Raw genomic sequence first — 25832 nt, forward strand, 5'->3', positions numbered from 1 at the left:
TTACTAGAAAAGGGTAAGGCAGTCTGACAACTCTTGGGGTTGTTGGCATTGGAGTCAATACAGCTACACTGATTTATACTAGCCAGGCCCTGTGCTTACAATAAATTGTAATAATTTGTGTGCTAGCATTGGACACAACAATAAGGAAAAGCAAGGATGGCTTACTAGTGAAAATGATGATCAAGGACAGCAATTTAAAAATAGAAAGGAAAAAAGAAAAAGCATGTTCCCTGCTTTTAATCTATGGGCTCTTTATATGATTATGAACCTGAGTCTGAGAAGTGTTGGGCAGCCACAGCTCCTTCTAAAATCATTCGGGAGTTGCATTTCTGTTTGCCAGGTCACAGTAGTAGAAGGATGGAAGAGGGACTTGGTTGGAAAGAACCTAAAAGCAAGGCAATTCTGTATATTTTATATATGGAAATAATAATATATGTGTGCATATATATCTCTATCTATAGAGATATAGATATAGATATATATGGAAAGAAGTAAGAGTAGTGTATAGCTATCTATAATCTAGTCAATTATTCTGAACACACATTGAGAATGCAACAGTGGTAGAGCAGAGGGAGTTTAGAATGTTTGATTAAATAATCCCAAGAAGTTCACATACAAAAACTAGATGTACACTGTCAAATAGGTGCTCTCAGTAGTTCCAAAATCGTTGATAAGGAACGATGTTAGCATAATTTCTGGCCCTATTGCATAAGCACTCCAGGCACAGAACTCACTAAATGTAAATGTAGAAATTTAGGCACAAAGAATGCAGACCACAAAGCTCACGAAAGCTTATGCTCAAATAAATTGGTTAATCTCTAAAGTGCCACAAGTACTCCTTTTCTACTTACAGGAAGGAGAGCTCTATCCTGGGAAGCAGTGACTCTGAAAAAGTTTTTGTGGGGTTATGATGGATAATCAACTGAACATGAACTCCCAATGTGACACTGAGGCCAAAAGAGCTAATGGAGTCCTGGAATGCATAAGTAGGAGTAGAGAGGTTATTTTACCTCTGTATTTGGAACTGGTCTGACTGCTGCTAGAATATTGTGTCCGGTTCTGGTGTCCACAGTTCAGGAAGGATGTTGATGAAATGGAGAAGAGCCATGAGAATGATTAAAAGATTAGAAAATATGCCTTATAGTGATAGACTCCAGGAGCTCAGGTTAAGGGTTGACTTGATCACAGTCTGTAAGTATCTACAGGGGGAACATATATTTCAGTCCAAGATATAACACAATCCAGTGGTTGGAATTGAAGCTAGACAAACACAGATGGGAAATAAGGTGTACATTTTTGATGTTGAGGGTCATTAATCAGTGGGACAATTTACTAAGGATTGTGGTGGATTCTCCATCACTGACCATTTTTAAATCAAGATTCTATGTTTTTGTAAAAGATATGCTCCATGAATTATTTTGGGGAAATTCTGTGACCTGTGCTATACAGGAAGTCAAACTGGATGATCACAATGGTCCCTTCTGGCCTTGGAATCTATGAATCACTGATGCAGGATCAGGCCCTCAGATTTATGTTCTAGGAGCAGGGACCTTGCCATTCACTCATCTGTAGAATGCCAAGAGCATAGATGGAAAAATACAAATAAATAAGTCGATGTGTGTTTTGACTATGTGAAATGTGCTGATAATCTCAGTCTACAGTGGATAACTGTCTAGGTTACAAGACCCACAACCATAACTAGCACTAATTGCCAACAAAGCTGTCAATCTCTGAGGAAAGGCCAAGGATTGAATTATCAAGGAGACTGAACTGCTGTCTCAAACCTGAGGTAGCCTTTTCAGAATAGGATTGAGCCATATTGACAAGGTAAGTTGGTGAAGCATTCACTGTCATCTGGCAACTTTCAACATGGTAATAAAACCATATTTTAAAAAACAAAACAAAACTGTGAACTAAATAAATAATGGATGAAATTCATAGTACAAATGTAATGGATTCTGCCTGTTCCTAGAGAAGGGCAACAAGATTATGACTATCAACAGATGGCTTAGGCAGTGGTACTATAAGGAGGGCTTTGGGATGTATGGCCACTGGGAGGCATTCATGGACAGAGGACAGTTCTCTCGGGATGGACTTCATCTGAGTAGGGAATGAAATAGACTTCTAGGACTGAGGCTGGCACAATTGATTAAGAGAGCTTTAAACTAGGAATTTGGGGGAGATGGTTGGGAGATGTCCAGGTAATCTCCACGCTGGATTTTAGCATGGAGAGAGAAGAAAACGAAGTAAGAAAGGATACAGCTGTGGGTAGGAGAATGGATATAAGGAGGAAGGGCAGTGTGGATACCAGTCTAATAGGTTATACTGGCTGTAGAATGACCTGCCTAATCGGATACAGGATGTGAGTGAGGCCAAACAGCAAAAATTAAGATGTTTGTACACGAATGCGAGGAGCCTAGGTAACAAAATGGAGGAACTAGAGCTACTGGTGCAGGAAGTGAAATCAGATATTATAGGGATAACAGAAACATGGTGGAATAGTAGTCATGACTGGACTACAGGTATTGAAGGGTATGTGCTGTTTAGGAAAGACAGAAGTAAAGGTGGTGGAGTAGCATTGTGTATCAATGATGAGGTAGAATGTAAAGAAATAAGAAGCAATGGAATGGATAAGACTGAGTTCGTCTGGGCAAAAATTACATTGGGGAAGAAAACTACTAGAGCCTCCCCTGGCATAGTGCTTGGGGTGTGCTATAGACCGCCGGGATCTAATCTGGATATGGATAGAGCCCTCTTTAATGTTTTTAATGAATTAAATACTAATGGAAACTGCGTGATCATGGGAGACTTTAACTTCCCAGATATAGACTGGAGGACGAGTGCTAGTAATAATAATAGGGCTCAGATTTTCCTAGATGCGATAGCTGGTGGATTCCTTCATCAAGTAGTTGCTGAACTGACTTGAGGGGAAGCCATTTTAGATTTGGTTTTGGTGAGTAGTGAGGACCTCGTAGAAGAAATGGTTGTAGGGGACAATCTTGGTTCAAGTGATCATGAGCTAATTCAGTTCAAACTGAACGGAAGGATTAACAAAAATAAATCTGCAACTAGGGTTTTTTATTTCAAAAGGGCTGACTTTCAAAAATTAAGGAAATTAGTTAGGGAAGTGGATTGGACTGAAGAATTTATGGATCTAAAGGCAGAGGAGGCCTGGGATTACTTTAAATCAAAGCTGCAGAAGCTATCGGAAGCCTGCATCCCAAGAAAGGGGAAAAAATTCATAGGTAGGAGTTGTAGACCAAGCTGGATGAGCAAGCATCTCAGAGAGGTGATTAAGAAAAAGCAGAAAGCATACAGGGAGTGGAAGATGAGAGGGATCAGCCAGGAAAGCTACTTTATTGAGGTCAGAACATGTAGGGATAAAGTGAGACAGGCTAAAAGTCAAGTAGAGTTGGACCTTGCAAAGGGAATTAAAACCAATAGTAAAAGGTTCTATAGCCATATAAATAAGAAGAAAACAAAGAAAGAAGAAGTGGGACCGCTAAACACTGAGGATGGAGTGGAGGTCAAGGATAATCTAGGCATGGCCCAATATCTAAACAAATACTTTGCCTCAGTCTTTAATAAGGCTAAAGAGGATCTTAGGGATAATGGTAGTATGACAAATGGGAATGAGGATATGGAGGTAGATATTACAATATCTGAGGTAGAAGCGAAACTCGAACAGCTTAATGGGACTAAATCGGGGGGCCCAGATAATCTTCATCCAAGAATATTAAAGGAATTGGCACATGAAATTGCAAGCCCATTAGCAAGAATTTTTAATGAATCTGTAAACTCAGGGGTTGTACCATATGATTGGAGAATTGCTAACATCGTCCCTATTTTTATGAAAGGAAAAAAAAGTGATCCAGGCCTGTTAGTTTGACATCTGTAGTATGCAAGGTCTTGGAAAAAATTTTGAAGGAGAAAGTAGTTTAGGACATTGAGGTCAACGGTAAATGGGACAAAATACAACATGGTTTTACAAAAGGTAGATCGTGCAAAACCAACCTGATCTCCTTCTTTGAGAAAGTTACAGATTTTTTAGACAAAGGAAACGCAGTGGATCTAATTTACCTAGATTTCAGTATGGCGTCTGATACCGTGCCACATGTGGAATTATTAGTTAAATTGGAAAAGATGGGGATCAATATGAAAATTGAAAGGTGGATAAGGAAATGGTTAACAGGGAGACTACAGCGTGTCCTACTGAAAGGTGAACTGTCAGGCTGGAGGGACATTATCAGTGGAGTTCCTCAGGGATCAGTTTTGGGACCAATCTTATTTAATCTTTTTATTACTGACCTCGGCACAAAAAGTGGGAGTGTGCTCATAAAGTTTGCGGATGATACAAAGCTGGGAGGTATTGCCAATTTAGAGAGAGACCGGGATATCATACAGGAAGATTTGGATGACCTTGTAAACTGGAGTAATAATAATAGGATGAAATTTAATCATGAGAAGTGTAAGGTCATGCATTTAGGAATTAATAACAAGAATTTTAGTTATAAGCTGGGGACGCATCAATTAGAAGTAACGGAGGAGGAGAAGGACCTTGGAGTATTGGTTGATCATAGGATGACTATGAGCTGCCAATGTGATATGGCCAGGAAAAAAGCTAATGCGGGTCTTGGGATGCATCAGGAGAGATATTTGCAGTAGAGATAAGGAGGTTTTAGTATAGTTATACAAGGCACTGGTGTGACCTCATCTGGAATACTGTGTGCAGTTCTGGTCTCCCATGTTTAAGAGGGATGAATTCAAACTGGAACAGGTACAGAGAAGGGCTACTAGGATGATCCGAGGAACGGAAAACCTGTCTTATGAAAGGAGACTCAAGGAGCCTGGCTTGTTTAGCCTAACCAAAAGGTTGAGGGGAGATATGATTGCTCTTTATAAATATATCAGAGGGATAAATACCAGAGAGGGAGAGGAATTATTTAAGCTCAGTACCAATGTGGACACAAGAACAAATGGATATAAACTGGTCATTGGGAAATTTAGACTTGAAATTAGACAAAGGTTTCTAACCATCAGAGGAGTGAAGTTTTGGAATAGCCTTCCAAGGGACGCAGTGGGGTCAAAAGACCTGTCCGGCTTTAAGATTAAACTCGGTAAGTTTATGGACGAGATGGTATGATGGGATAACATGATTTTGGCAATTAACTGATCTTTAAATATTCATGGTAAATAGGCCCAATGGCCTGTTAGATGGGATGTTAGATGGGGTGGCATCTGAGTTACTACAAAGAATTCTTTCCTGGGTATCTGGCTGGTGAATCTCACCCACATTGCTCAGTGTTCAGCTGATCACCATATTTGGGGTCGGGAAGGAATTTTCCTCCAGGGCAGATTGGAAGACGCCCAGGAGGTTTTTCGCCTTCCTCTGTAGCATGGGGCACGGGTCACTTGCTGGAGGATTCTCTGCTCCTTGAAGTCTTTAAACCACGATTTGAGGACTTTAATAGCTCAGACATAGGTGAGAGGTTTTTCGCAGGAGTGGGTGCGTTAGATTCTGTGGCCTGCATTGTGCAGGAGGTCGGACTAGATGATCATAATGGTCCCTTCTGACCTTAATATCTATGAATTAAAGTTCCAATACTTATGATAAGTAAAAATCACCTTTCAATTGCCAACTGTTTTCCATTATTTCTTGGAATTTGAGGATTGATTACAAACTGAATTTCTATATTTTTCCTGGTTTAAATCAGAACTATACGAGTCTTTAAACTAAACTCCTATTAATTTAACTGGATGATTTCCAAGTATCTTCTCATTATTTGTCATTCTATAAACGGATGCACCATATTTTAAATGTGATGCAAGTTCATTCAGACCTTGATTAAATCAAACCCATGCACATCAAGTACAACTATATAGCAATATTAGCATTCTGTTCATATTGTAATAAAACTGGTGGTGCTCTGTTTTAAAGCTCTTCCACATGAGGTAATCCACTGTTTGCAAGCAGATAGTCACAGGGGAATTCCTTTGAGTGGAAATAAATCTCTGGAGAAGGGTCCACATGGGAGTAGTGTAATTCTAGAGGTCATAAAATCTGGTTAGTTTATGCAATGTATATACAATTGTTTGTTTCACAGTGTTGAGATGGGCATTAAAGAAACCTAACGAAACAACATGGGCAGCAGGTATAACAGGCCAAGAAAGGCTAAGCCTTCCCTGGCGCAACGGCTGCTGACCTTCCACTGGACACCTGGGCCACGGTGGCCCTGCCTCTTCCCCAAAGCCCCCACTGCCTGCTGCTGCCTGCCAGTAAGCCCTCTACTCCAGCACCACCCTGCTCTGGAAGTCCCCGCTGCTTGCTGTGTCCCTCCGCCTCTAGGGAGGGGAAGTGAGGAGGGATGTGGCAAGCCAGAGGTGGGCAGGGGCATCTGGCAGGGGAGTGAGGCGGCTTGGCTGGACGCTGTGGGGGGTAGGGGACTGGTGGCTCGGCAAGGGGGGGGGGGCCAGCAGCTCGGATGGGGTGGGCCTTCAGGGGTGAGGGGGGCTGGTGGCTCGGCCTGGGGCTGGACCAGTGTTCGGGGGGCCGGTGGCTTGGCCCAGTGCTGGAGCCAGCCCAGCTTGGCTGGGACCGGGGTGAGGGACCCTTCGGGGAAGGGGTGCTGTTGTCTTGGCCCAGCACTTGGCTTAGCCTGGACCAGCAGCCCAGCGCTCGGGGGGGCGGCGGCTTGGCCGACGTGGGAGTGATTTCAGGGCAGGGAGGGCGAGGGATCTTTTGTGACTGGGGCAGGCAGGCTGGGGCTCCTTCGGTTGAGGGGGGAGGCCTCAGAAAATTACATATCCTAACAAGGTCCCATTTAGTGTGGTAGTTGAGACTTTCCCTTCTTTTACTCCTCACTTAATCTCTCTCTCTACTTTTCCATGAGTGTGAATCCAAATTTTTCTGCTTTTTGGGCATTAATGAAATCCCAATTTCTTCCTGCACTGGCAAAATGATGCATTAACCTTTCTCCAACAGACTATATCCTGTGGGGCTCTGTGAAGGCATACTCATGTAGCAGAATAGACGTTACCATGAATATGGACAGTTTGATAATGTGTCAGAAAAAGGAATGTATACATGATCTTTAGTGGTTATGAATTTTTAATCTTTTGAAATGCAGTGAGTATTAAATACATTTTGGTCAGTGAAACAAATTATTTGGTTATGTGACCCTTTTATGATAAGTGGGTAGAGAGTTATATAATCCAAATATTTAAGAAAACCAAGATGTCGCTTTTGTGTTCATAAAATTCTAGCTTGGTAGTACTTTCACTTTATACCCATTTAGCTGTGTAGGCAACAATAAGGCAATTAGAAGAACATCACTTTGACTTCTAGACTGTTAGCAGGGTCTGCACTATGTCATTCTCATTAGTAAATAATCTGTTTTAATTCTGATTAAGGACAAAATATTTTACATACAGCAATCTGACTTTTGCTAGTTAGAATGAAAATTATTTTCTCTAGTTCTGTATATGATACTTGAGGAGGTCTGGAATTCTAATGGTAATTATACAGAGAAATGTCTCATTCAGCACATGCTCTGCTTTACTGAATTTGAAAAGACATCATTGATTTCCAGAGGTCTTTTCTAAAAGCAATAAATATTAGCTTTGAGGCACTAAACGAGTTTTTTAGAACAGTGGTGTTTAATAATGACATTAACATTTAACCTTACTTACATAAAACTTCTGTGTTCTTATGAGTGAACTAATACTTTTGAGAACAAATATACTTGAAAATAATTGCTGTGAGTAATGTGTAACTGTAGACCTAACCTTGTTTATTACGTGAGTTTTTGCACAGTGCAGCATTCATGACTAAGTAGACCTCACAACATCCACAAGCTTCAGACTTGTTCTCTATGCACCTGAGGCTTCATTGGCATTTCCTTAATTCAATACAAAAGTTATCTTTCATAATCAAGTGGCCTTTTCATAACATGCATAAGAATACATATAATACAATATTTTATTGAGAGAGAGCTTTTGGTAATACATAAATATATAGATATGGAGGACCTTGCAATGGACTCCTCATTGACATGACTGTCTATAATGATCATTGGATACTGAGGGCCTGTCCTCTCATCCACAGAGATTGAAATGTCATCTCAATGAAACTAGATGACTTCATTAACAGTATCTTATTCTCTTTCAGTTACATTGAAGATACTGCATTTTTCCCCTTTACTTAAAAAGGAAATTAATATGTGACAATATGCACTGTTGGATTTTAAAAAACCTCTCCACGTTTATAAATTATTGAAAGAACACAAAAAAGTAATTGTCTAACATCTAAAGAGGCTCAGTTTCTTTGTTTAAATTACACTGATACATGAAAGAACGTTATATGGTTAACTCACATATAACTGGCCTATACAACTTCAGTGTATTCTGATGTTAGAATAGCCATCCAACCATAAGAGCAGAGCTCACATGGATCGTGATATCACTTGCAGTGTGTATCAATAGCCTTAAAGGTTTTTTTATTAACTGAAGGACAACATAAAGATACACATTTATAAAAATCCTATATAATGCAAACTACTAAATCTTTTGCGTGTTCATTTTTGATAATCTTGTATTACAATACGTTATAGGTGTATTATTTCAAGACAACTACTGGTAGCTCACTGCAGTGAAATTTTGACATCAGGGTAAATTGATTGTAGTATATTGGTGTATTGCAGTCCTGTTAGCTGAATTGCTCAAACATTTTTCTGACGTTTTATAACACTTTTAAAATAGTCATAGTTTACAGCTATGATTACTTCACAGTTGTGAAATAGAGTCATCCTCTTATTGCCTCATAATGGTGAAATATGACTGTTTTGCTATCTAGGAGCTGGACTTTTGCTCTTTCAAATAAACAAATGCAGAGAATTACATCTGCATAGTTCCACAGACAATAATATTGTTACAGCTCTTCTCCCAGTAAATATATCCAAATATGGCTGTTGGAACATGTAGGCATTTTTGCAGAAAGGATCTTTATAGGGGAGTATCATATTGCTTTTTAACTATTTCTTTAGAAGAGCAGTTAGTCTGTCAAGAATAACTCTTGTAAAGTTGTACTTCAATTTGAAATTATACTTGGTATCCGTCAACTAGGTAGCTGTTCAGTTTGATTGTTGTCCATGTGCCCCACCCAAAATCCTTGCTATTCTCTTTCGTGGGTTTTTTTTGTTTCCCCATTTTGTAGCTTATTAACACTATCTGTTTTAAAGGGCTGCTAGCATTACATAGCTTACTGTCTGTATTTAGTGTTCTTAAATGTGTGTGGATTGCACTCTCAGCAAAGTTGTGGATGATACTAAAGTGGGAGGAGTAGTAGATACGCTGGAGGGCAGGGATAGGATACAGAGGGACCTAGACAAATTGGAGGATTGGGCCAAAAGAACTCTGATGAGGTTCAATAAGCATAAGTGCAGGGTCCTGCACTTAGGACGGAAGAACCCAATGCACAGCTACAGACTAGGGACCGAATGGCTAGGCAGCAGTTCTGCGGAAAAGGACCTAGGGGTGACAGTGGACGAGAAGCTGAATATGAGTCAGCAGTGTGCCCTTGTTGCCAAGAAGGCCAATGGCATTTTGGGATGTATAAGTAGGGGAATAGTGAGCAGATCGAGGGACGTGATCGTTCCCCTCTATTCGACATTGGTGAGGCCTCATCTGGAGTACTGTGTCCAGTTTTGGGCCCCACGCTACAAGAAGGATGTGGATAAATTGGAGAGAGTCCAGCGAAGGGCAACAAAAATGATTAGGGGTCTGGAACACATGACTTATGAGGAGAGGCTGAGGGAACTGGGATTGTTTAGTCTGCAGAAGAGAAGAATGAGGGGGGATTTGATAGCTGCTTTCAACTACCTGAGAGGTGGTTCCAGAGAGGACGGTTCTAGACTATTCTCAGTGGTAGAAGAGGACAGGACAAGGAGTAATGGTCTCAAGTTGCAGTGGGGGAGGTTTAGGTTGGATATTAGGAAAAACTTTTTCACTAGGAGCGTGGTGAAACACTGGAATGCGTTACCTAGGCAGGTGGTAGAATCTCCTTCCTTAGAAGTTTTTAAGATCAGGCTTGACAAAGCCCTGGCTGGGATGATTTAATTGGGGATTGGTCCTGCTTCGAGCAGGGGGTTGGACTAGATGACCTCCTGAGGTCCCTTCCAACCCTGATATTCTATGATTCTATGAAATGTCAGTTATTGAAGGATAGGTTCTTGCCATCTGAAAGGAAGTGTACATGCACACATAAATATGCATTTTTACATGATCTGGTAGACATTTTTCTGTGTCCCTACAGTTAAAATAAGAGTGGTTTTCATGTTGGTTCCATTTTTCTAAATATTCTGTCTTTCAGTGTATGATTATGGCACTCAGCTTTATAGACTTTATTGAAAGATGGATCACAGCAGAGGCTAATATGAAATAAAAATTAAGGGTTTTTTTTTATTGTTTTTTTGGAGCTCTGTGAGATTGGATGGTTCAGGGGACTGGTAACCAAACAGTTAAGTCTTTTACCTCTAAAAGAAAAGGAGTACTTGTGGCACCTTAGAGACTAACCAATTTATTTGAGCATGAGCTTTCGTGAGCTACAGCTCACTTCATCGGATGCATACTGTATGCATCTGATGAAGTGAGCTGTGACTCACGAAACCTTATGCTCAAATAAATTGGTTAGTCTCAAAGGTGCCACAAGTACTCCTTTTCTTTTTGCGAATACAGACTAACACGGCTGCTACTCTGAAACCTGCTGGTAATAGCTCACCTTACCTGATCACTCTCATTACAGTGTGTATGGTAACACCCATTGTTTCATGTTGTCTGTGTATATAAATCTCCCCACTGTAATTTCCACTGAATGCATCTGATGAAGTGAGCTGTAGCTCACGAAAGCTTATGCTCAAATAAATTTGTTAGTCTCTAAGGTGCCACAAGTCTTCCTTTTCTTTTTGCGGATACAGACTAACACGGCTGCTACTCTGAAACCTTTCAACCACAGGGGATAAGTCAGGTCAGAGTTGCAGCTAGGTGCAGAAGCAGTTGCTTTTTCCTGTGTTGTACTAGATCTCTGCAGGCATGAGGCCTAGACTACACTGGAAAAGATTTTCTGGCATAGCTATACTTGCAAACTCGCGTGGTGGAGACACACCTTATACTGGCAAGAGTGTTTCTGCTTGCATAGTTTATATGAATTCCCCAAATGAAATAAGCTATACCAGCAAAAGAACTTTTTTTACCAGTATAACTGTATCTATACTAACACTTTGGCCAGTATGGAAATATCATTAAAAAAATCACATCCTTAAGTGACATTACTGTACCTGCACAAGTTTTTAGTGTAGACCTGGCCTCGGTTTCTACACTGTCAATCCTGCACCTTTCACAAGCACTAGAGTCACACAGAAGAAACAGTCCTCAAGTTTGCTGGCATTAGTAAGAATGTTTCATTGTCAATAAGAAATCTATGTCAACACATTAATTTCAGGTATAGGTTTCTGCCTCTAGTTCTTGAGATGGCAGCCCCTGAAGTCAGATGTCAGGGAAGGCATGATGGTAATTAGAAGGCTGTAATTGTAAGATCTAATGTTGCAAGTTGTGGCACAAAGGGAGCATGGCACGCATATGCTGCTCACCAGTGATTTCTGGTTTCATGGCTGCAGCAAAATGTGTGCCTGTCCCTAGTCTTTGGTTTGCTTTGTCTTGCTCCGTACTTACCAGGCCATACAGCATCCAGCACTGCTGATAGCAGTAATGTTGTCAGGCAGTGTCCTTTGGCATGGTGACCCCCCTGCTACTGATAGCATGGTCCTTATGGAATGGCAGTCGGGGAGCCATGCCACAATCACTCCAGGCAGTTGATGTGAGTGACTGTTCTGCAATTCATTGGAAGTGTAAGGGGACAATTCCGAAATTGTCTTCTGTGCTAACTCAAAAGTATGACCAACCACTGTTGCATCTACAGCAGACAATGTGTAGAGAAGGGTCTCGGTTTGAAGACTACCTTCTTCCCTTGGCCATGCTGACAGGCACACAGAAGCAATGGATGAATGTTGTGATTTCACAGTCTAGAACTCAGTGATTGTTTTTGAGAAACTGGAGTGTAGGCATGTTTACTGTTATCACGGGGCTGATTTTGACTGTTGAAATATCTGTTTAAGTGGAAACACTGTTTCTATCTAAAATACAGTGCTTTCGATAAGTTTGTATCTATACATCCGACAAGAAGATAATGTCACTTAACTGTCTATGTCATGAGCGTGATATTGGGTAGGATAACGTTGTTTACCTTGAACTAGTACTTCAGTAACAGTCAACAGTCCTGAAAGCGCATTGACCCTGGGTTCACTTCAGGATATTATCTGTTAATGTATTACTCCCAAGTACATGATGGGCCAAATTTATCCCTGCGGTAACTCCAAGTCACAGTTGCAGAAAGTGAAAGAGTAGTTCACTAAAGCCCATATAGTTGAATATTTTGTCTTTTAAAACTTCTGAGTATAATATTAACAAAGGAAGAGCTATAGATGTTCACAGTTACGTGGTAGCATGCATTATTAGGCAGGATAACAGAAAAGTAGAAAAGTTTGTGGGTGATACCAAGCTGGGAGGAGTTGCAAGTGCTTTGGAGGATGGGATTAGAATTCAAAATGATCTTAACAAACTGGAGAAATGGTCTGAAATAAATAGGATGAAATTCAATAAGGACAAATGGAAAGTGCTACACTTAGGAAGGAATAATCACTTGCACAAATACAAAATGGGAAATGACTGCCTAAGAAGGAATACTGGAGAGACTGATCCAGGGGTTATAATGGATCAGAAACTGAATATGAGTCAACGTAATATTGTTGCAAAAAAAGCTAACATGATTCTGGGTTGATTTAACAGAAGTATTGTAAGCAAGACACAAGAAGTAATTCTTCCACTCAGGAATTGTAAGGCCTCAGCTGGAGTATTGTGTCATGTTCTGGGAATATCACTTCAGGAAAGATGTGGACAAATTGTACAAAAATGATTAAAGGTGTGGAAAAGACGACCTAGGAGGAAAGATTTTAAAAATTGGATTTGTTTAGTCTGGAGAAGAGAAGACTGAGAGAGGATTTAATAGTCTACAAGTACATAAAAAGTTGTTATAAAGATGAGGGTGATACATTGTTCTCCTTAACTACCGAGGACAGGACAATAAGTAATGGGCTTAAATTTCAGGAAGGGAGATTTAGGTTCCTAACTGTCAGGTGGTTAAGCACTGGAACAAATTACCTAGGGAGGTTGTGGATTCTCCATCACTGGTGGTTTTTAAGAACAGGTTAGACAAACACCTGTGAGTGATAGTCTAGATAATACTTATTCCGGCCTTAGTGCAGGGGACTAGATGACCTATCAAAATCCCTTCCAGTCCTACATTTCTATGATTCTATAATGTTATAAGCAGGGCTGGTAGCACCACCTATTATTAAGGTTGTCTGACAGTTCCCATCATAAGACTGTGTTTTCACTTGCTTCTACCTTGCCAGACTTTAAGCATGTGGGCTGAAATGTGTCATGTGGGTGGGAGCCTCAGGCTGAGTTATTTTGGAAGATTTCAGCCAGAATGGTTAAGCTGTCTCTAAGAATGAGGCAAGGGAAAATACATTGTTTGGCCCATGTTTTAAAAAAAAATTCCGATGACTTTTTCTTTGACTAGATGTGTATTAACTGAGCACCATCCATCTTGTGCACTGAATGAGGCAAGGATTCTGTGCGGGGAAAATAGTATATGATCTCTGAGATATGTCCTGTCCTATGAGCAAAGGAAGACAGAAGGCAGAAGATTCTGGAAGTGAATCATTGGCAAGATAGGTTTAGTGTCTGGTGAAGGGTTTTGGTTTTGTGGAACATTGGTCCACCTTCTACAGGGAAAGGGAACCATACAGTTTGGATGGTCTCCACCTCAGAAGAAGAGGGATCAATCTCCTTGGGAACAGGCTAGTTAGAATAGTCAGGAGGGGGTTAAACTAATAGCCAAAGGGGAGGGTAAAAAGAGGAAAGATATGAGCACCCAAGATGAAATCAAGATACTGAAAACAAAATTAATCAAGAAACTAAAGGAAATGAAGAGAAGAAATTTCTGAATTGCCTATACACTAATGCGAGGAGCCTGGGTAACAATTGAGGAATTAGAATTGCTCTTTATGAGCATAACTTTGATCTAGTTGATACTACTAAAACCTGGTGGGATGATTCACACCATTGGAATGTTAAAATCAGTGGCTATAACCTATTTAGGAAGGATTGAGCAGGCAAAGGGGGAGGGAGAGTGCTACTCTACACCAAATTACCTGATTTGACGTCACTGATAACTCAGAATAAAGTGGTCTGAGCACTTATGGATCAATGTCCTAACAGATAAAGCACAAGATGGGGCATTAGTTGGTGTCAGCTACAGAGCACCAAATCACACTAAGGATGACTACACCTCCTTACTCATGTATCTGTACTATATAGGAAAAAAACCTGTGAGATCATGGGGGAGTTCAATTTGAGTGACATAAGCCAGAAGTCTCATGCTGCCAGTATTAAAACATCCCTGAAATTTTTAAACATTATAGCTGACAAACCTATGGACATATTCTAAATGTGGGACAATTATCCCCCCTAACCTCTCTTCTACCCTCCCCCAAACAACAAAGAACAATCAAACAAAAAAGAGAGCCCTCTTCAAGGGTAAAAAAACAATGCAGGCAGAAGTCCAGTAGCAGCAGAGTTGGAGCTATGCAGTTAATTGCACTGAATGCAGCATGTCTGATTACCTTCCCTGTGGGCAAGTGGCATATGTCTGCATTCGGTGCAAACAACTCATGGCCCTCAGAGACTGAGTATGGGCTCTTGATACCAGAGTGGCTGAACTGGAGGAGCTAAGGGAGACAAAGAGGTACATAGATGAGACTTTCAGAAACACAGTAGAAGAGTACTACCCCCGTCTGATAGCCTGTGTGCTGTTGAGGAGGATGAAAGTCTTGGGGAAGGAGAACATCAAGCTGGAGTGAAGGGAAATGATCCCATAGTTGGAACCATCCGGATGTCATGGTATCCTTTCACATTGAGGATATCCCTCCAAGGAAGGGGACCCCAGTTATTAGCAAGAGACTGGTAATAGTAATGGGGGATTTGATTATTAGAAATCTAGATAGTTGGGTTTGTGATGACTGGGAGAATTGCATGGTGAATTGCCTGCCAGGTGCAAAGGTTGCTGATCTCTCAAGACATCTAGATAGACTTACGTGCAGTGCTGCGGAGGAGCCAGTCGTCATGGTACATGTACGTACCAGTGACCTAAGGAAAGGCAGGAGAGTCCTGGAGGTCAAATTGAGTCAGCGAGGTAAGAGATTAAGGTTCAAGACCTTCCATGGCAACATTGTCTGAAATATTTCCAGTTCCATGTACAGGGCCAGTTAGGCAGAACTGCAGGATCCCAAAGAGTAGATGAGATGATAGTGGCAAGAGGAAAGATTTGGGTTTATTAGGCAATGGGATAGGAGGAGCCTATACAAGAAGGATGAGCTCCGACTTAAACCAAAATGGAACCGGATTGCTGGCAGATAAAATTAAAAAGGTCAGAGAAGTATTTTTAAACTAAGGGCTGGGTGAAAGCAGAGAGTTGTGGAGAAGCACACTTTTTGGAGAGAGACATCCTCAGGGGAGGATTTATTAAAGGGGATACTCTATATCCTCAAAGAGGAGAAGAGAGGAGATACACTGATAAAGTACAGGTAGGAAATGAAGAGAAACAGTCAAGTGAAAAAGAGTCCCATTCAGTTATATCAGATGAAGGCAGACAACTAAATATTGACAAATTTTATAAGTGCATATATACAAATGTTAGAAGTCTAAATTCGAAGATTGGTGAAATTGAACACCTGGTATTAACTGAGGATCTTGATATAATAGGTATCACAGAAACTTGGTGGAATGATGATAATCAATGGGACACTGTAATACAAGTGTACAAAATATATAGGAATGACACTAGGTGGCACTGGAGGGGGAATAGCACTATATGTAAAAGAAAGCAGATTCAAATATAGTAAAAATCTTAAATGAATCAAACAGTACCATAACATTTCATGGATTGAAATTCCATGCTTGAATAATAAGAGTGTAGCAATAGGAATATAGTACCGATCACCTTATCAGGATGGTGACAGTGCTTGTGAAATGCTCAAGAAGATTAGAGGTGTTACAGAAACAGAAAACTCAGTAATAACCATGATTTTTCAACAATCCCCATATTGACTGGGTACGTCACCTCAGGATAAAATGTCTACACACTATTAATGACTGATTCATGGAGCAGCTAGCCTTGGAACCCATAAGGAGAGAGGCAATTCTTGATTTAGTCCTAAGTGTCTCACAGGATCTGGCCCAAGAGCTGAATATAGCTGAACACCTCAGTAATAGCAACAATAATAATTAAATTTCACATCCTTGTAGGGGGAAAAAATACCAAAGGGAAACCCACAGTAGCATTTGACTTCAAAAAGGGAACTATGCAAAAATGAAGAAGCTAGATACACAGAAATTAAAAGGAACAGTCACAAGTGAAATGCCTGCAAGCTGCATGGAAAATATGTATACCCCCAAATTATAAAAAAAAAAAAAAAAAAAGTAAGAGGACGAAAAAAGCTACAACAGAGTAAAAGAGGTGGTTAGAGACAAAAAGACATCCTTTAAAAATTGGAAGTCAAATCCTACTGAGGAAAATAGAGAGGAGCATAAACTCTGGCAAGGCAAGTGTAAAAGTATAATTCGGCAGGCAAAAAAATAATAATTTGAAGAGCAACTAGCAAAAGACAAAAAAAACTAACAGCAATTTTTTTTTAAGTACATCAGAAGCAGGAAGCCTGCCGAACAGTCAGTGTGGCCACTGAATGATTGAGGTGCTAAAGGAAGACTCAAAGAAAACAAAGGCATTGCAGAGAAGCTAAATGAATTATTTGCATCAGTCTTCACTCCAGAGAATGTGAGGGATATTCCCACACCTGAGCCATTCTTTTAGGTGAAAAATCTGAGCAACAGTCCAAGATTGAGGTGTCCATAGAGAAGGCTTTGGAACAAATTGATAAATTAAACAGTAATATGTCACCAGGGCCAGGTGGTATTCACTCAAGAGTTCTGAAGAAAGACAAATATGAAATTGCAGAACTACTACCTGTGGTTTGTAACCTATCATTTAAATTAGCTTCTGACTGGAGGATAGCTAATGGGATGATGACTTTTAAAGAAGGCTCCAGAGTCGATCCTGGCAATTACAGGCCAATAAACCTAACTTACATAGCAGGCAAACTGGTTGAAACTATAGAATTATCAAGGCACATAGATGAACATGATATGTTGGGGAAGAGTCAATATGGTTTTTGTAAAGGGAAAACTTTCCTTGCCAATCTGTTAGAAACCTTGGAGGGAGTCAACAAGCATGTGGACAAGGGTGATCCAGTGGATACATAGTGTAGGTGGACTTTCAGAAAACCTTTGACAAGGTCCCATACCAATGGCTCTTAAGCACTGTACGCAATCATGGGATAAGAGGGATGGTCCTCTTCTGGACCGGTAACTGTTTAAAAGACAGGAAACAAAGGGTAAGAATAAATGGTCAGTTTTCACAATGGAGAGATGTAAATAACAGAGTCCCCCAAAGATCTGTACTGGGACCTGTGTTGTTCAGCGTATTCATAAGTCATCTAGACATGGGGTGAACAGTCAGGTGAAGATAGTTAAGTCCAAAGCAGACTGCAAAGAGTTAAAAAGGGATCTCACTAAATTGGGTGACTGGGCAACAAAATGGCAGATGAAATTTAGTGTTGATAAATGTAAAGTCATGTACACTGAAAAACATCCCAAACTATACATACAATGTAATGGGGTCTAAATTAGCTGTTACCACTCAAGAAAGATCTTGGGGTCATTGTGGATAGTATTCTGAAAACATCTGCTTAATGTGCAGCAGCAGTCCAAAAAAAAAATCCCCAACACAATGTTAGGAACCGTTAGAAAAGCAATAGATAAGACAGAAAATATCATAATACCACTAAATAAATCCATGGCACACCATACCTTGAATACTGCATGCAGTTCTGATTGCTGTATTTAAAAAAATTAACTATATATTCGAATTAGAAAAGGTACAGAGAAGGGCAACAAAACTAATTGGGGTACGGGATAACTTCCATATGAGGAGATATTAAAAAGACAGGAATTGTTCAGATTAGAAAAGAGACGACTAAGAGGGGATGTGACAGAAATCTATTAAATCTTGAATGGTGTGGAGAAAGTGAACAGGGGAGTGTTATTTACCCCTTCACATGCCACAAGTACCAGGGGCCACCCAATAAAATCAATAGGAAGTGGCTTTAAAACAAGGATAAGGAAGTACTACTTTATACAATGCACAGTTCATCTGTTAACCTCGTGGCCAGGGGATGTTGTGAAGGCCAAAAATGTAACTGAGTTCAAAAAAGAACTAGATAAGTTCATGGAGGATAGGTTCATCCATGGCTATTAGCCAGGATGGGCAGGAATGCAACCCCATGCTCTGAGTGTACCTAAACCTCTAAATGCCAGAAGCTGGGACTGGATTACTGGGGATGGATCACTGCCCGATTCTGTTCATTCCTTCTAAAGTGTCTGGCACTGGCCACTGTTGGAAGACAGGATACTGGGCCAGAAGGCCATTCTTATGTTCTTATGACAATTTCCTATCTGAACAATTGTTGCGCCAACACAGGGGAATTTTATATTAGACCTTGTTCTAACTGATAAAAAGGAGCTGATCACAGCACTAAAAGTTAATGGTAGCTTAGGTACAGGTCATCATGACTTGATCACATTTATAATGTGCAAGTAAAATAAAGTTCAGACCAGTAATTACATGGTGCCTTAACTGGGCCAATTTCACAAAGTTGAAAACAATTATAAGTCAAATCAGTAAGGGGGAAGAATTTAATCAGAAAAATGTGAACGATAATTGGGAATTATTTAAGAATACCTTCCTAGATACCCCAAAAGCCACAACCCTAAAATCAAGGATAAAGGCTGGTTAAAAAAATCAACCTGGTTTAGAGGGGAAGTGAAGTGAAGACAGCTGTAAAAATAAAAAAGTAATGTGGAATAAAAGGGGAAGTTGATAATAGTGAATATAAATCAGAATATAGGAATTGTAGAAAAGTGATAAGGGAAGCCAAGTGACACAAGGAGACATCCATGGCTAGAAGAGTTAAGGACAATCAGAGTTTTTAAAATATATTAGGGACAAAAAGAATTCTGATAATGATATTGGTTCTATACTACATGGAAATGGTAGAATTATCAATAATAATGGACAAAAGAGGAAGTATTCAACAAATATTTCTGTTCTGTATTTGGGTAAAAACCAGATGACACAATCTCATCATGTAGTGATAACATTCTTTCCATTCCACTAGTATCTCTGGAGGATGTTAAACAGATGTTACTAAAGCTAGATATTGGCTGGAAGTTGAAGCTAGACAAATTCAGACTAGAAATAAGGTATACATTTTAACAGTGAGAGTAATTAACCACTGGAACTATTTACCAAAAAGTCGTGGTGGATTCTCTATCACTGACAATTTTTAAATCAAGATTGGATGTTTTACTAAAATAATGCTGTAGGAATTATTTTAGGGAAGTTCTATAGCCTAGACATGGGGTGAACATACTAGATGATCACAATAGTCCTTTCTGGCCTTAGAATCTATGAATCATGGGATTAAAAAGTGTATTTGCATCACACTTATACAGCATACACAGAAGGGGGACATTCTGGGTGAATGAATGAAAACCACTTGAGTGAAAACCACTGCTTTATATTTAGGCAGTAATGTGCTTAACTTCTTTTAGGCTCCTTTGAAAAATCCCATCCTTAATCAACAGGATTTCTAGCACCCTTTGACCCTTCTAGCACCCTTCACTGAGAGGCCTATTGGTTACAAAATAACACACTTAATCCCTAGAGCTGGTCCAAAGCAGACTGATTTAAAGGGCCCAGGGCTCAGGCACCGCTACCACCCCAGGCCCTTTAAATCGCCGCCCCAGCCCCGCCGCTGCTACCCCAGGGCTCCAGCAGTGGGGTTCTGGCAGCAATTTAAAGGGCCGGGGGCTCCAACCATTGCTGGGAGCCTCAGGCCCTTTAAATTGCTCCTGGGGAAGCCGATCCACCCAGGTACAGCGCACCGGCTCTTGCCGGCTCACTTTCACCTCTGAGACTGTCCCTATAAAATTGGGACATCTGGTCATCCTAGACCCAGTTGAAGAAAATTGTTGATGCCCGCAACCCAGCGGAGCTGGGGATGGAGGGTTTGGGGTGTGGGAGGGGCTCAGGGCTGGGGCAGAGGGTTGTAGTGCGGGGTGAGGGATGCAGGGTGGGGCCAGGAATGAGGGTTTCAGGGTGTGGGAGGGGGCTCTTGGCTGGGGCAGGTATTAGGGTGTGGGAGGGGGTCAGGGCTCTGGAGTAGTTCTGGGGATGAGGGGTTTGGGGTGCAGGAAGGGGTTCTGGGTTTTGGGGGTACTCAGGGCTGGGGCAGGGAGTTGGGCTGTGGGAGGGGGGTCAGGGCTCTGGCCTGGGGGTGCAGGCTCTGGGGTGGGGCTGGGGATGAGGGGTTTGGGGTTCAGGAAGAGGTCGCAGGCTTGGGAGGGCTCAGAGCTGGGGCAGGGGATTGCGGCACGAGATTGGGTCATGAACTTACCTCTGGCGGCTCCTGGTCAGCAGCTCAGCTGGGGTGCAGAGGCAGGCTTCCTGCCTGTCCCGGCACCATGGACTGCACTGCACCCTGGAAGCAGCCAGCAGAGAGTCCTGCTCCTAGGCAGAGGTGCACAAGTGGCTTTGCACAACTCTCACCCACAGGCATCACCCCTCCAGCTCCCATTGGCAAGTTTCTGGTCAATGGGAGTGTGGAGCCGGTGCTCAGGATGGGGGCAGCGCAAGGAGCCCCATGGCCCCCCTGCCTAGTCAGACCTGTTGCTGGCTGCTTCTGGGGCGCAGCCTGGTGTCAGAACAGGTAGGCACTAGCCTGCCTTAGCTGGGCAGCACCGCCAACAGGACTTTTAACGTCCTGGTCAGCAGTGCTGATCAGAGCAAGGTGATCCAGTGCCTTATATGGTGCGACCCAGTACTGGGTTGCGACCCCTGGTTTGAAAAACACTGAGCTAAAGCATGCAGCCAACATTTACTTATTTTGGGCAGTTCCATAAGATGTTTAAGAATTTACTCCTTCCCATGCAGTCCCTCCAGTAAGCATCAGAGCTATCTGGGGACTATTTTGTTAAAGCAGTTATTTAATCATCGTCATTACTCTCTTGCTCATCTTCATCCTCTAATCCAGTGTTTCTCAAACTGGGAGTCCTGACCCAAAAGGGAATAGCAAGGCTATTGTAAGGGGGTTGCAAGATCACAAAAAATATTGCCTGCAAGAAGGGGATCTGGGTACAACAGCTGCCATTCTCCAGGCACCTAGCTCTGTAGGCAGCACCATCGCCAGCAGCAGCACATAAGTAAGGGTGGCAATACCATGAGTATGCTCCTATGAGTATGTACAATAATTTGCTATCACTTTTTTTATGGGGGAGGTTGTCACAGACTGAAATATTTTCACAGGGAACCCAGCAAAAATATTTGAATCTGCTCTAAGCTATGAATTGGAACAGCAAATATACAATCTGAAATGTTTTTCTGATTCATCTTTGAAACAGTGAAGCATTGGAATTGGCTGATAAAGGTTCTATATGTAGCAATGAACCAGTCAGAAAGAAACCTTTTAATATTTCAAACATGGTCACAGGGCTGTTCCTGTATTAATATCTTAAGCAGCCAAACTAAAAATAAAATAAAATCCAAAATAACGTTCCTCACAGGAAAGTATTTACTGTAAGAATTAACTAAAATCAGTTGTCCAAAAAGATTCAAAAAATTAACATATATCTTTAAATTTGTCTATAGAAACTGCTTCATAATAAGAATCCCTTTTGATCAAGTTTCTTTTTAACTGTCTACCTTCAGGAAAATAACAAGTTTCATTTACTTATTTCAACAAATCCAAATCCTGTATTGGACTTTTTTTTTTTAAAACAATCTTCTATACCAAGAGTTTAAGCTAGTCAAGACTCAGAATCTAACTTTCTTCCTCATCCAGCATGTTTACTGTCCTGGAGATGGGAAGGGAACTCTCTCTTGGAGCTGCCAGAATGAGGCCGTTAGAGCTTCTACCTGAATTATGGGTAAGGCTCAGGAGCCCACAGGTACGCCCAGTTTTCCTACATTGACCCACTCCAATTAGACTTAACAGAATCACCTGTCCCCCAAGTAAATCAAGATGAGTGTAGCAGGAGGGAAATACTTTTATTCATGCTCTGTACATCTGAAATATATCCAAAGTTTTTGTTTATTCTTCTTGATCTGAAGCATCTTAGTGGCTTGCAATAAGAATTTTCCTTGCTCATCTATTAGCTGACCTCTGTAGTTTTGCTTTATGTTTTGAGGAACAAAGTAACATCATGCAATGCTGATATTGGGTCAGATGCTGGTTTCATTGAAGTCAACAGCAAAAGGGTCATCCATTTAAGTAGAAGGATTTGACTCCTTTTCAATACAGATTTGCCCCTTGTCTGCACTTGAGTTTTGGGCAAAATTTCCATTGACTTCCTTGGGAATTCTGCCTGTGAAATAAGGGTAGGATATGGCACAAAGATGGGGTGTCAGCTGTGCTTGGTGCACAATTCGATTTTTAAACACAAAGGGCTAATTCTTCTCTCAATTATGATAGTGTAGTCCAATTGAGGTTAATTCCATTGAATTAAATTATTCTCTTTTAAATTATTGTTCCTACTCCAGAGAGTAAAGTTCAATCCTAAAGCTAGATATAGGAGAATATCCCTATACAGGGCCAGATTTTGTAACCTGACTCACGCTAAGTTGGTATCTTATTCCATAAGTAGCCCCCATTGAAATCCATGGTTCTTAATGTAAGCAAGAGTTGTACAGTCTGGCCCCCTTCTGAGTAAAATCCAAACTGTTCAGGGTACCGATGCTGTAATGGTTATTTACAATGTGTTATTATAGTGTGGTAAAATCAGAGAGATAAAAATACAACATGGAAACAAATGTAATAATCTTAGCAATGCAACAAGCTTAGCTTGTACTTTTAAAAGTAATTTGTTTTGAGGAAAAAGCATATGTATTCTTCTTTTGTACGGAAACAGCAACTTTTACAAGTTAATAGAAAGGATGAAATCCATTCCAGGGCTTCAAGAGGCACAGAGTGCACCTTTGCTATGCCTAAAGAAAAGATGGGATATATGTAGTGTAAAATGCAGATTAATGCTCAGACCATATGCTGAAAATGACCAGGGCAATTTCACACCTCACAAAAGGAGTAAAGTATTCCTGTATTTCAGACTGAATTATGATCGAGGAAACAAATGGTAGATTGACAGAAATCTGCTCTACGCAGTGTAGTTGTAGCCATGTTGATTCCCGGATACTGGTCCAATAAAAGATACCCACCTTGTCTTTCTAGAAATCTGCTCTGTCATGCTGCCTAGGAGAATCTCATATTAATAGTTAACCATGACATCGCATTTTCTTCTGATCTCTCAAGTAGTTTTGATTTGATTGCTTACCTGAATGTTGTCATAAAAAAGTTAATCAACTAACCACAAACATGCTGCCAAACTGATGTAGCCTTGGAATAATGGTTTGTTTGTAAATAATACATAGTGCTATGATTAAAGATGGACCAATCCATTGGCATGTTGATTCCCGGATATTGGTCCAATAAAAGATATTACATCACCCACCTTGTCTCTCTAGAAATCTGCTCTGTCATGCTGCCTAGGAGAATCTCATATTAATAGTTAACCATGATATCGCATTTTCTTCTGATCTCTCAAGTAGTTTTGATTTGATTGCTTACCTGAATGTTGTCATAAAAAAGTTAATCAACTAACCACAAACATGCTGCCAAACTGATGTAGCCTTGGAATAATAGTTTGTTTGCAAATAATACATAGTGCTATGATTAAAGATGGACCAATCCATTGGCATGCTGAACCTCCCTCACTCAGCACTGAAATCAACAGGAGTAGAGGGCAGTTAGCAGGATCAGGCCCTGCCTTTTTCCACTGAAGTACATAGGCTTCATTTACCTGCTTCTGTTTTTTTTTTTAAAAGAAAAAAGATCCTTGATTAACAACTTGATACAAGTGCTGCAAATAATAAAAAGAAAACTAAAAGTCATAACTGCTCTGATAATAGCTGATCAATTCAGAATGCTCATTGCTCAGCTCTGTTCCCAGAGGTGGTATTATGAAGGTCGAAAAAGAATCTGCCTCTTGTCCATAACCCTAAAATACCAAAGAGCAAGTATAGAAACCCCAAGCATTTTAAACAGAAATTACATTTAAAATAAAAATAAAAAGCTCACCCCAGAACATTAAGGTTGCAAAGTCAAGCAGTTGGAATTTAGGAAATGCTACATTTCAGACTGCACGAGCAACTTAATTCTGTCCCATTGTGCATCCATTCTGACCACTGAATGAGGCAGGAGTTCTGTGGAAAAAAACAGAACGTGATTATGTAGTTACACTGTCATGATGCATGTGCTCCGGGGAGCTTAATTAAGTTTGCCCAGGCAACCGTAATTTCTGAGGGCTTGACTTGCCAACCTAAATAATGTTCTTCTAACTCTTTTTTGTATCTAATTTCTTAAGGTTTTTTTTTAATATGTGCTGAGTCTAATGGGTTCTTTTCATGGATCCTGTCCCCATGTTGCGCTTCCAGAGGTGGGAAATGGGCCACTGGGACCATGTGTCAGATCCTGGATGGGTGGAAAGTGCTGGGTACGGAGGAAGAATCCAGCCCCGCTCTCCCCACTCTGCTGCTGCAGCAGCTGCTCTCTGGATTCCCAGGATTCCCAAGGCAGTGTCTGCTGCTGCTCGGGAGGCAATGTGAGCTTGGCGCATTAGAATGTTCCCAGGCAGTTATTTTGGCAGGCTGTCAACGTTTACCTGAGGAATGCATGTGAGAGAAGGGAAATAGTTATTTTGAAAGTTTTTAACTCACCCAAAACTGGACAAATCTGGACCCTTGTCCTTGGGGCAAGTGATAGGTACATCTTTAGCCCCATCGTTTTTTCCCTGCCAAATTTCAAAGACCTGCTGCAAACAATGAAAGTGTTAGAAACTTCTTGAAAAAAAGTTGCAGGAATCTTTTTATAATGGAAAGTGTTAGGCAACCTAAATACAGGAATAGCTATTGGCTCCCCCTGTAATGACACTCCTTCCCATTTCTGCTTTTTTAACCTTTTTTCTATTTCTCTCTCCATCCCCGCTCCAGCCATCCTTTACTCGTGCAGAATCTAACTGCCAAACAGAGTGGATGAATGGCTGCCATGCAGAACCAGTGACAAAGCTACTCTTATGTATTGAATAACAAGGCGGTACATCTGCTTCCAGGATTCCTTCACTTACAGGGTTCTGTGTTTGGCAAAATATTCACTGGACAAATCTTTCTATAATCTTCTTTCACACAGCCGCCTGTCGTATTTTTGGGAAGAGAACAGAGTGTATTTATTAAATGACATCTGTCCATTTAATCCAGCCTTGTAAAATCATCCTGAAAATGAGAGTCCAAAATTCAGCCTTTGAAAAAGATTCAGACCTGCTATTTAGCACAATGCGGAGTTGCTATCTCACCTGCACAGTTAGGTTTTTAAACTAGGGGCCAACTTGCTTTACTGTAAAACCACTAACATGAATGGAGTCACCTTGAAGCTGAA

The 25832-nt window shown here is 40.8% G+C and overlaps 1 protein-coding gene across 1 annotated transcript in view; it reads left to right on the forward strand.

Moving 5' to 3' along the window:
- Positions 1-22190: 22190 nt before the first annotated feature.
- The window catches only part of PAPSS2 (3'-phosphoadenosine 5'-phosphosulfate synthase 2), a 55826-nt gene continuing 52184 nt past the window's right edge, over positions 22191-25832 (forward strand). The window contains 1 exon segment of the mRNA XM_043550734.1: positions 22191-22275. Within this exon segment, the coding sequence (XP_043406669.1) occupies positions 22192-22275 (84 nt within the window). The 5' untranslated portion in view covers position 22191.

Source organism: Chelonia mydas, chromosome 7 (assembly GCF_015237465.2).
Source record: "Chelonia mydas isolate rCheMyd1 chromosome 7, rCheMyd1.pri.v2, whole genome shotgun sequence".
Classification (NCBI taxonomy): Eukaryota; Metazoa; Chordata; order Testudines; family Cheloniidae; genus Chelonia; species Chelonia mydas.